General features: G+C 42.0%; 1 protein-coding gene across 2 annotated transcripts; it reads right to left on the reverse strand.

Annotated features, from left to right (window-relative positions):
• Positions 1-750: 750 nt before the first annotated feature.
• Positions 751-11,423, reverse strand: tnk1 (tyrosine kinase, non-receptor, 1). 2 transcript variants are annotated; one of them, XM_030753850.1, is made up of 14 exons: positions 11,131-11,423; positions 8,792-8,970; positions 8,450-8,487; positions 8,119-8,310; positions 6,842-6,994; positions 6,466-6,743; positions 6,208-6,334; positions 5,876-6,022; positions 5,632-5,726; positions 4,192-4,476; positions 3,490-3,557; positions 2,474-2,958; positions 2,021-2,116; positions 751-1,219 (listed from the first exon to the last, which is right to left on the reverse strand). In XM_030753850.1, the coding sequence occupies exons 2-14, from the start codon at positions 8,952-8,954 to the stop codon at positions 1,055-1,057; spliced, it is 2,292 nt and encodes a 763-aa protein (XP_030609710.1). In that variant the 5' UTR covers positions 8,955-8,970; positions 11,131-11,423; the 3' UTR covers positions 751-1,054. The 2 variants fall into 2 exon arrangements, with proteins under 2 accessions (XP_030609710.1, XP_030609709.1); XM_030753849.1 differs by having other exon boundaries at positions 8,417-8,487.
• Between the last annotated feature and the right edge of the window lie 575 nt (positions 11,424-11,998).

Below are 11,998 nucleotides of genomic sequence, written 5' to 3' on the forward strand. Positions count from 1 at the left end.
AACACACAGGGTAGAAAGTACCGTGCCATACCGATAGGGGGCAGTATTTGTGGAGATGGATAGGCGCATGGATTTCATCTTCTAAGACAGGGCTCTTCAACTCCAGGCCTCGAGAGCCGGTGTCCTGCAGGTTTTAGATGTGGCCCTGATCCAACACACCTGAATCAAATGGCTGAATTACCTCCTCAGTATGCAGTCAAGTCCTCCAGAGTCCTGTTAATGACTTCTATATTTGACTCAGGTGTGTTGAAGCAGAGACACATCTAAAACCTGCAGGACAGGGGCTCTCGAGGCCTGGAGTTGAAGAGCCCTGTTCTAAGATAATACTTTTTAAAAAAAAAATTTACTTAAAAAGAGAGACCCCCCCCCCCCCCCAAAAAAAAAAAAAAAAAAAAGTTTGACCTTACATTAAATATTTTGTTTTTCTTGCCATCATTGTTGAACAGTATGGAGTTGATTAAAGCATAATAAATCATTACCATAATTAAAACTGAAATATAAGCTTCTATTTTGGGTTCATATATGTGAACATCCGACTCCCAACAAGTCAGTGCCTCACCCGTCACAAAGCTCACCGCACATCACTGTGTTCAGGGCACTGCAAGCTGTTTAATAATGTCACACTTTCTAAAGAGCAGCAGACAGATTTTTCCCCTAAATGTGACAGTGAGACACTAAGTGTGGTCAATGCTACAGAAATACTTAAGCTATAAATCAGAAAACTGATACTACTTCCAGTTTTTAACATACAAGATCATCAGTTTTATTCAACAACATTTCTACTACAATATGTACAAATGTATTAAAATACAAAAACTATGTACAAAATGTGGCAAAATAAAGCCACGTTAGAAATATAAAAAACAAACAAACAAAAAAACTGTGGTAAAGAGAACGTCGCCTTTCTGGTAAAATGTTTTACAATAATCGTCAGTTTTGTATTCATCTGCCTTCATTTTTCTAATTTCACATGCACCAGAGTGCACAACTGAGGGGCTCCGAGTGTTGGAGTGTATCACCGCACATCGGGGGGTGGTGCTGAAAAAGTCAGCCTTCAGACTCTTCTATCCGTGCTGACTGGAGGTCGCTCCCTCTCGCCTGGGCCGGTTGATAACTGGATCAGGTAGCGGCTGGCCAGCTGCAGGTTCCACTGGTGTCTGGCGAGGATCTTGGCGCAGTCCTCTCTGGAGCAGAGGCTCAGCAGGTACAGCTGCTCTAACTGAAGAGAGCGAAACATGAGGACAGAGGTAAGATGCAGACTTCAAAAACAAAAGCTGTGCTGGGCATGATTTAATATAAAAATGTATACATTATCAATATTAGGCTACATTACAGTAGAATGCTTAATTTGGACATGCAGACAGATTGCAGATTCGCTCTCTTTAACTACCTGATAACAAATTTACAGATAATAAGCACTGCTTTATCTGCACGAACAAGAGAAATGCCTGTAAACCACAACTGGAAACTATTAGAGCTACTCTGCACCCACATTTAATATCTAACTTTGTTTACATATTAAACTCACACCACTACTGCCCTGTGGAGGCCTAGCATGAAGTGCTCACAGCAGGCTAGAAATGACAACCTTAACACAAAAACTATGGGCCAAGTGACCTACTTGTATGCTTCATTTGCTGTACCGGACCTCTGGTTCTCAGTGTCAGTGGTGATTTGAATAACGTAACTTGAGTGAGCATAATTTAAGCTAAAATAGTCGTGGTTCCAAGTTAGATTTGAACTAAGGGTATGATTACTTTTGAGTATTTTGAACAGACTGTATTTTCACTAAACTGTATATGTTAACATCCATTTAGCTTCTTAAGATTTCCTTCAGGCTTTTTTCCCCCTGTTTTGATGCTTTTATATATTCTGCATATACCGTTTTGAGTTCTCCTGATGGAGGTTTACATGTTACATATATAAACTGGATTCCTTTTGCTCATATTTTATCACCAGCTTCAAAAACTTGTTGCAGGCAAAGTGTGGTGTTTTTTTGTTTTTCACATCATGGTCTGACCTTGAGTTGCTGTTCAGCTCGCAATGGGTTCCAGTCATTTCGTTGAAGCGCATTATAAACCTCTTCAGTGGTCACTCCATGTACCGCCTCCATAACCTGAACAGAGCAACAAACATAGGAAACACGGAGGAGGAAAACTTGAAGTACTGCAAACCACTCAAGCTGTAGTTTACACCATTGTCTGTCCAGTCTCATAAAGTGCGTTTAGTAAAGACTCTAAAGGTGGACCCCCAAAGATCTGTTATGGTGCTCGGTACACAGTCAGCATAAAAGACGGTCTACGGTTCAGTAATAGCCAGAAAAGGGATTTTGCATAACACATGACATCACAGTGAAGTTGACCTTTCACGTTTTGGATGTAAAATGCCTCCACTTTATTTACGTTCATGGCCTGAGTTATGACAAAAAAGCTCAAAGCTGTGCTCACTGTGACTTTGACATAAAATCACTAACCTGTGCAATAATGACACTTGTGTTCTGCACATGAGACATTTTCTCCCGTTCTCTTATTCGTTCTCGATCTCTCTCCCTGCTCTCTGTATACTCATCCAGCTGTGGGGTGGAGCGTGCCAACTGGGACATTTTGAGAAGGTTGGAGCCTCCGACAGGCTGCTGAGGATGAGGCTGAAGCTGAGGCTGAGGTTGTGTCTGCATCAGATGGGAGGAAACCATTTGCTGAGGCCATGAGGTGCCTGAGGCGTTGTTAACTATGGGTCTTCTTTGGAGTTTCTTAAGCGCTTTTATGTTGGGGAGCGGCGGTCGAGGAGGGGGAACGATACTAGCCTCGCTGAACCGGCGAGGATCCTGTTGCATCATTAAACCGTGAGCTGCCATCACAGGAGGAATGGGTTTGCCATGCTGATCCACTCTCAACACTCCTACTGTATGAGCTCGGGGCCGATGTCCACCTAAGACTGACTCCAGGCTCTGAGCCAAACCTGAAGACAAAGGGAGATTTTTAACATGTACAACCAATCAAGCAGAGTTAAATATTACACTAGTCAGTCAGTTGATGCAGAAAGTTAACCAGTGCACTACCGTGCTGCCCATTCTAGCTCCTAACAAGCTTCTGCCAACAGGGGGCAGAGTGGCTAAATGTAAATGTGCATGTTACTTCTGAGATGGATCTGATGATTCATTAAAAAAAACAAAACAAAAAAAAAACAAAAACAAAAGAATTTAAAAAAATGAACGAATAAATGAATGCATGATTGTACAAATATCATCAGTCAGCTGTCTATAAAAACAATAACACCTTCTAAGGGTCTTAAAACACTGAGTGATGACTCTAGATAGCATGATGGAAATGTTAATTTACATAGAGAATATACTAACACACCAACATGAAATGATAATTTCTTAAGCCTTCAGCTTAGGAATAAAACACAGTATTAACACAATGATAATCACAGATAATATCTTTCCATTTTTTTAGTTTAACATTGTACTTTTATAGGCTATACTCCTACCTGCCATTCTTTGCAGATTGGATCCCTCGTTCTCCCTGCCAGAGCCTGACCTCCGGCCGCCGGCACTGCTGCACGGGTCACGACAGTTTAACACATTAGACTGACATCTTTGGCTCACAAACTATATGAACTGAAATAGGTGAACTTAGCATTGTGCAATAAAACTCAGTGACTCAGGGACCTGAGGTGGAAATTTATATATAAGCAGGATATAAAACTTGTGAGTTAGAAAATCAAAACTGAAACCTCTTTTTCATTGCTTTCTAGGACCCCGTCTACTATCCAGTCAACAAATTATGAAGAGGAAACCAGTCAAAAACACACAAATATTATTAAAACACCTTCTGTTGATTAATTTTGTGTTTCAGGAACTATTTCTTTGATGACGGGGTCAACCTTAAATTGCATTAAGCTGGCATCCACTGTTTTATTAGGTAAGATTTAGCTCAGTCAATAAACCATAATTTTCTAACCATTTTATAACTTCAGTTTATCTCATATTTCTTTTTATGTCAGCAGATGACTGGGCACACTGTTGCTTTCAGTTGGGTTCAATGGAGTCTGAGAGCAGACAATTTTACAAACATGTCCTTGCTCATCATTTTTCACTGTTGCACAGGTAGACATTATTACAGACGCAAAGATACCCAGTACACTAAAAAATAAAATGTTAGGAATGAGTGAATGAGGGTTATCACTGACTCGTCCAGTCTCTCAGGTGTTCCCCAGGTGCGCTCAGGCTTGACGTCTCCATGCCCAGTGTGCTGCAAACTGCCCTTTACTGGGTTTGAGATGTAGGCTGGAGGGTTGAGCCCGGAGCTACTGGATGAGGAGGAGGAGGAGGAGGTAGCGGTGCCAGCAGCGGCAGCGGCAACAGCAGCAGCAGCAGCAGCAGCAGGAGGGAGTGGGGGCACAGTCAGGCTCGCAGGAAACCAGCCAACGGCCAGCGTCCTCTGGTTCTGGCCCCGCCACTCACTGAGCTCCAGACTGTACACACAAAGGGAAAATACCTGGTTAATAGGAAAACAAATTTCCTACGTGCCAAACAGAAGTGAGAAAAGTAACTGACAACTTGCTAAACACACACCAGATGATGTGACACTTGATTCATAGTAATGCGTTAGACTGCCTACACCTTAGGCTGGAATTAGATTAATGCGTGGGATCTTTGTGGGGCCTACGTTCGTATCTTTGTACGCTGCGTCAAACTGATGTGCAGTTACATTTCTCAAAAGGTGCCTGTCAGGTTACAGCGTAGGGTTCAAAGGGAATTTCCAGTAGGACCAACGCACAAATCTAAATCATGCCTTACACTGACATGCACCTTCCCACTAAAGCAGTTGTGAGTTATGTGATGGGCCTGCTTTGTAGTAATTTGTAGTGTAAACACAGTATATTGATTAGCACAATGATAATGGCTCCACTAAACAAAATGTAGTACACTGCAATTGTATCTCGCTTGCTCGCAATACCCATGAAAGAGCTAGCATTCTGCTAATGTATCACAGCTCTGCCAGTCAGTTCTGAAGTCTTCGCTCTTTCCTGTCTTTTAGTAAGATGTTGCTTAATATTTATTAGCTCCAAAAGCAACGTGATTAGTTCAGTTTCACTCTTGCAGAGCAGTGCAGACAAACCAGCGCACAATTATAAATGCAACGATCGAAGTCACCTACTAGAGCGTAGCTCTACCATGGCTCAACGCGGCACTAGAAATCAAGCTCAGCTGTGAAAGGGAGCGATTTGTATGAGAATAAATTATAATAAGTAGGCTTTCATTTTAAAGTTAAATAGTGTAACCATCTGGGTGTTGACAGGATACAGATTATTATTACGATTATTTTTCCGTCCCAAATAAACTCAACAACTTTTGTTAGATTTCTATTTAAACAAGACTAAAAAAAGTTCTGATAATGACGTAGGAAATACCAATTTACTTATCAGATCTGTTACATAAAATAAAAACAATACAGTGAAGTGAGTTTCAAAGCTGCTAGACCTGTTCGGCAAAGTTAAATGCTTTCGAGGACTCGCTGTGAATGAAATGTCTCTTTAAGAGCGGGCTGGTTTAACCCCCTGTTTCATCTCAACAAAGGCCCATTGTGTCAGCTAAAGAGTTTCCTTTACTCTTTTTGTCTCACCCACCCGTGGTCGATGACGGTCACAAGGTCACCGGCCACAAATGTGAGTTTTCTGGGTTCAGCAAAGTCTCTTGCTGCTTGCACCTCTGCGGGTTTAGCCTGTAGAGGAAGACAGAGGAATGATGTTGCATGCAGAAAAATGATGCATGTCTGTGCATCCTTTCAGGTTGACTTTAAGGCAAATTCATGCAGCTAGAACAACAGTCACTGCTTTGATTTTATGGACAAGGACAAGAGAAGCTTCATACCTCTGCCACCACTGTAGTGAGCTGGGCAAAGGTGGGTCTGTCAGCAGGATTGTAGGCCCAGCACTTTCTCATTACAGTGTATAGCTCCTGAGGGCAATCAGGTGGCTTCGCCAGGCGGTCGCCCTCCCGCTCTACACGCCACAAAATCTGGAGGACATTGAATGTCAATAGTGCTAAAACTCTGAGTCAAAGAGCATACCAGAAAAACAAAGAGTAAGGGCGGTGACACGCATTCCAAACATGAAGACAAATACGCTGTCTGGCATGCACACAAACACACACACAAAAAAAAGAGCATGGCATCAGAGTTCAGGTGGCTGACAAGTGCTTACCTGCCGGCCATCCAAACCAAACCAGGGCTCCTCACAGTAGGTAAACATCTCCCATAAGGTGACACCAAACATCCAGACGTCTGAGGAATGGGAGAAGGAGCCAATACGAAGACTCTCTGGAGCACACCTGGAGAAAAGGCAGGTAGAAAGGCCACCAGGGAAAGAAAGAAGTTATTATTAGTGAGAATTTGCTGTGTATTTAAGAAGATTTTGAATTACTTAATGCTCAAGCTTTGAATTTTCCCCAACTGCTCTCACCATGCAAATGGTATCCTTTTGTGTGCCGCCATGATGTAGTGATCTTTCTCCTGGCTCAGGCCTCGCATCATACCAAAGTCCCCGATCTTCACCATCTCCCTGGACGCCAGCAGTACATTTCTTGCAGCCAGGTCCCTGTGGATGAATCTCCTGCTCTCCAGGTACTCCATACCTGCCACAATCTGCGTTGCAAAGAACCAGAGGCGAACCAGAGGGTACTCATACTGACGTGCACGCAGGGTGTCGTAAAGTGAGCCCAAGGGGGCCAGTTCTGTGACCTAGACGAAGGGAAAAAAGAATTAGTGTTAAATCTGGCTCCTAAAAACACGTAAGTTTGACCAGATCAACTAATTATTCATAATTATTTCCAGTTTACCATCTTGAGGGGCTGTGTGAGCACCACCCCGTAGAGTCGTATGATGTTGGAGTGGTCTAAGGACTGCATGGTGGTTACTTCTTGGAGAAAGTCTGTCAGTGTGTTCGTCTGCCTCGACATACTGGTCCTGAGCGATTTAACTGCTACAGGAAGCTGAGCAGAGGAAGGAGATAAATACAGAGACTCAGTTTCAATCAGGCCCACAGACCATCACCTCACCTCAACAGCCAAAAGGAGGCAGCGAGGGCGTGTACGTGACATTACTTGTTCCAGAACACTAAAGGTTGACACAGCCACCCTTAAGTCACCTGCTGGTATTTCTGGCCCCTTCCTTCCTTCCTTCCTTTTTTTTAAAAAAAATTAGCCATGTCTCACAATATTGCAAGGTGTAATCAAGTGGCAGAAGAATTAAGCTTACACACAAATGCCATAAACTGCACTCCAAGGGCTCCAAAAGTGAGTCAGTCTCCAAAGACTCCCATGTAAAATTGTCACACTTTAGAGCAGAAAAAAGGCATGTTTACAGCACGCTACAAAAATGTTTTTTTCCCCTTTATGATGGCTGCAAATAGGGTGATTTATTTTTTAAATTCACCCATTTATATTTTATGAAGGTTTAAAGATGGGGGTATGGACTCTGTGAGACTGACAAGTGGACGCCGACTCAGGCAGCTGTAAAGTAAGCCTTGACTCCACTAGCATTTTTGTCATTTTTGGAGCACTTTTAATCTATCTGACAAATAATATGTAATGCTATGTGATTAATTATACTAACAGCTTGCACTCCAGTTTTTTGTGAATATGCTATTTTAGTTGTATGTTACTAAATAACATGCATCTGTGGGATTCAGCCAATAGATGCACCTTGCTAATCAATCCTGCTAGCATTAGCAGATGGTTTAGAAACTCCACGCTGCCATCTGAATATGGTAAAGGTACTGGTACTTACAGTATACAATACTACACTATTTGAGCACTTACTACAAATCTCATTCACACATACATATTCATACAAGCACTTTTTCCCATGCCTAAAGAGTTTGCGTAACACACACGCGTGCGCGCACGCGCACACACACACACACACACACACACACACACACACACACACACACACACACACACACACACACACAAAATCTAGCTCCAAAAAACCCCCATAATTTTAATGTTGCTGCTTCACAGTCTAACGGCTGACATTACGGTGGCTACATCCACATTTTATATACAGTCTTGGCATAAAGTTTTATTTATTTGCCAATAAAGCCGTTTCTTACCACTTTCCCAGTGGGCGTCTGCCATTCTCCCTTCTTCACTACCCCAAAGGACCCAGCGCCCAACTTCTCCCCCAGAATCAGCTCACTGTCTTGGATCAGACATGGAAAAGCCCGGCTTCTACCATCCTGACCCTGTGCTGGGCCACCTGCGGGTAACTGCTCCCCCCCATCTGGACTTCGGCTGCTGAACACCTGTATGGATCATTGAGTCATTAAAAATGACAAACTTAACAAGACTTTATAAATGTAATTAACACATAACAGTTTATAACAAAGCTGTGACCAATGTGTTTCAGACCTTCGGCACCCATGACCTTATGCGTGCGCTTGCCTTATAGCGTTTCAGAGCATCCCATAATCTTCTTTGTGCTGCAAGAAAGAAAATACAGAAGTGTTTCATTTTCTGTTATTGTATATTAAAAACATATTTTTTTCCTGTGTTAAACTCTTAATGCAGATGGACTATAACTTCATCACTAAATAAGCTGTACACTGACTAAATGCCTTCGAAAGGCAAACACACTACTGCAGGTAAACAGGGGGCAATGCTTTTGTTTCAGGAGCACTTTAAGCCCTTCTTTGTCTTGTGATGAAACAAACCTCCATTACCGAGCCTAAGGGGAAATCTTTACAGTCAGAGGAAGCTGTTTCTATTTAAGATGGTCAGGCTCACCAGGTCTGCTGATTCCTATCTGCTCCAGATCAGTGTCTTTCACATAGTTAAAGTGCTCAATGCGAGTGATATTGAGGCCGTCTCTGACACGCAGGTAAAACTTCTCCAGCTGGACTTCAGCCAAGAGTTGGTACAGCCATTGAGTGTCCTGGTCCATCAGCATGACCTGGCTGACCCTTCTGTGGAGTTAAAAGTCAATGGTTATATGGCAGATTTTCTTAATATTTTAATGGTGTCGGAGTATTACCAACAGCAGAATGGAGACTGTGTAAGCACGCTCGTTTGCATATTGCTCACAGTTTCAGTCAGATACACAAATGAGGTCACAATCAGATAGAGAAAATGGTGAAAAATGGTCGAATATGCAGAGACGTGAAAGAGGAACAAGTGGACAAAGATACCACAGACACAGCCTAAAAGATGGACATCGATATAAAGAAAACAGTTCTACTCACTTGGTCTAAAACCTCAATAAACACTTTCCCGATGAACTTATGGGCTCAGTCGCTAGCGCCAGGTGTTATTTAAAACAGAACAATATTTATCTAGTAAATTATGGTTATACGTAAAAAAGATGATTAGGCTGGGCACGCCTGGGGCTAACTTTTGATGGACAAGTTTCCACCGTCTGAGTGCGCATTGTCCCTCAGTTTCTTAGTCAGATCTGGTCTAGGCTTCAAAATGGGACCTTCTGAGACAAAGCGTGGCTACATCATCAGTCTGTGCTTGTTCATGACTAATTTTGAACCTCAGTGGCAACAATCCCGGTTAACTGTGGAAAACAGAGGAGGAAACTTTAGCTTGTCTGAGGTTTAGGGGCACCAGTCTAACCGGATCCTGCTCACAGAGTAACTGTAGAAGTGATACTGTGTTATGTAATTACTCTGAAGCGGCTGCATTACTGTGACTGATATGAGGGCTCTGGTCATGTTTTAGTTCACATTTACCTTCTTCAGTGTTGATCATTTCAAAGCTCTGGGTCATGGGCGCAACAGTAGGAGTGACCAACTTTGAATAGCTCCCTCTCTGCTAGAAAAGGAAACGTTAGAACTCAGCAAATTCTTCTCTTATGGATCTAATCTGTCACTCCTGCTGTTTAGGTTACTGAAAGATTGTACAACCATAAATCACCTGCTTATCAGCAAACTGAGAGCAACAGGTATGAGTCAGGGAAGGCCTTCAACATTCCCGTCAGCCACTCTAGGAAAAAAAATGACACCCACACTACACAGCTAGCAGAGCTACATCATCTTGGACAATTAGTTTTCCTTATTCTCACAGTCAGCCAAAGGCTGCAAGAGGGTACTAGCCTGGGCTTGCATTAAATCTTACAGGGACAACTCCCAATTAACTTTACACTTACTGCAATTTAGAATGAGCTTGATTCCCTGCAATTTACACTGAGGTTCATTAGTAAAACCCTCACTAAATAAATAAATAACTGCACACAGGTAAAAAAGAAAGACAGCTCTGTGATCATTGCCTTTATGTACACAGCAATCAATATTTAACCTGTTACCCAGCTACCGAAAAGTCCTCTCAGTCTAATGGCATTTGCCTTAATGTGGCTCAACAGTCACGTGCAGCACTGGACTGCCTTTTATCACTCAAGCAGCTTTTTTTCACCTTCAAATATCCAACAGTGTTGTTTGTCTAGTACGAGTGCATCTGTTTACACTGTGGGAACCTACAAACCTCAATAATGACTTAAGATGAGACCTACAAGGAAGCTCCGAGGAGGATTCATTGCCAAAGAAAGTGGATAGTTTTAGTTGTGACTGTAATATTAGAGTCCACAAACACCCTGATCGGTCTTTGAAAGGGTGCAGGGTGCACGTCTGACAAAAGTACAGACAGTATGTGCAGTAGCAGGAGAAGTATTTGATTTCTTACTCAGTAATGCAGTAAATGCAGTAATGCTGCATACTAACATGTACAGTATGTCAGTAGGCCGATAAGTGAAAAATAAGAACTCAGAGAGTAAAAGATGAAACATTTTATGCAGCGGAATCACATCTGTTATATAAAGAGTTTGGTGGTCTCATTCATAATAAACTGTATGCACCTAATTTTATAAACAGATCATATCTTTTTAAAAACACAGCTGTTAAATAAATGTACTGTAGTAAAAAGTGGAATATAGTAAAGATAAATGTAGTGGAACAGACTCGCATAAAAACAGCGTGTGAGAACATAAACAACACAGTACTCTACAAAGAGACATGAACTGCTAAAATCATTCACATTGAAATCACACAGTTAATTACAAAAGGCGCATTCAGCACAATCTACCAACCTCCGCTCTCATTTCTTAATAAAAACAGTTTCGGTAAACTTACTTCTTTTAATCAAAACGCTTCAGTCCCGGCTGCAGGCTCTCTCTCTAACCACAGACGCGCTGAGGCCGGTGATCCATGCCAAACCAGTAACGACGTCGACGGAGGCGCTTCGCTTCAAATCACAACTTCTGCTTGACCCCGAAACTCGCTCTTCTTAAATCCCCATGTCACAGATTCGGGGTGTTTGTTGTTGTTGTTTTTCGTAAACGGTTTTCCCTATATTATTTTGTTTCCCGGTGACAAGTGAATAAGTCACCTGTGAGCCTTCAGCTTCCTTCCCCGCCTCTTTCCTGTACCTCCGCTGGCCACACCTCTCCCAGGCTGCTCTCACCTGAGCGAAAACATGCAGACAATAAGAATAACTATAATAAACAGTTTTTATAGTTCATTAGGCGTACCTTCTTAGCCAAAACAGTCATGGAGACATTTTAAGAGATTTAATTTTATTCTAGAAAGACTTTGCTCATGACCGGTGATAGCTATCTAAATACTTAATTTTGGCCAGATGATTAAAACTGTTTTAATGAAGTATACTGACTAAAATGGAAGGGTCAGCAGTTTATCACATTTTGGGTACATTTATTGGCAGATAAACATCAGACAACTAAAACTGTTCAAAGTTTAAACCTGCATTTACTACAGTGTGTTATTTTCCTTAACTGATTAGGAAATGATCTTGTTTTTAACTTCCAGTAGTGTGAGTAGTGTAGTAGTATGATTAATCTAAATTAATTACTACTACTACAAATTATTACTACAGCTCAACACTATTGTGTTACTCTCAGGACAGAACGTGGATGAAGCACGTCTCTGAGCTTTTAGTCATATGAAGCATTACATTCAGTTTCAGTCTTTCTTTCCTCCGTGC

The sequence above is a fragment of the Archocentrus centrarchus genome, chromosome 18 (genome assembly GCF_007364275.1).
Source record: "Archocentrus centrarchus isolate MPI-CPG fArcCen1 chromosome 18, fArcCen1, whole genome shotgun sequence".
In the NCBI taxonomy this organism is placed as follows: domain Eukaryota; kingdom Metazoa; phylum Chordata; class Actinopteri; order Cichliformes; family Cichlidae; genus Archocentrus; species Archocentrus centrarchus.

What these genes read in the sequence shown, in the direction of transcription:
- tnk1 (XM_030753849.1), bottom strand. Translation starts at nt 8,954, where the DNA reads ATGCTGATGGACCAGGACACTCAATGGCTGTACCAACTCTTGGCTGAA. An exon ending in ACACCTGAGAGACTGGACGA is followed by an intron (nt 3,558 to 4,191) that starts GTCAGTGATAAC and finishes TGACCCGTGCAG; the next exon opens with CAGTGCCGGCGGCCGGAGGT. An exon ending in GAGCTGAACAGCAACTCAAG is followed by an intron (nt 1,220 to 2,020) that starts GTCAGACCATGA and finishes CGCTCTCTTCAG; the next exon opens with TTAGAGCAGCTGTACCTGCT.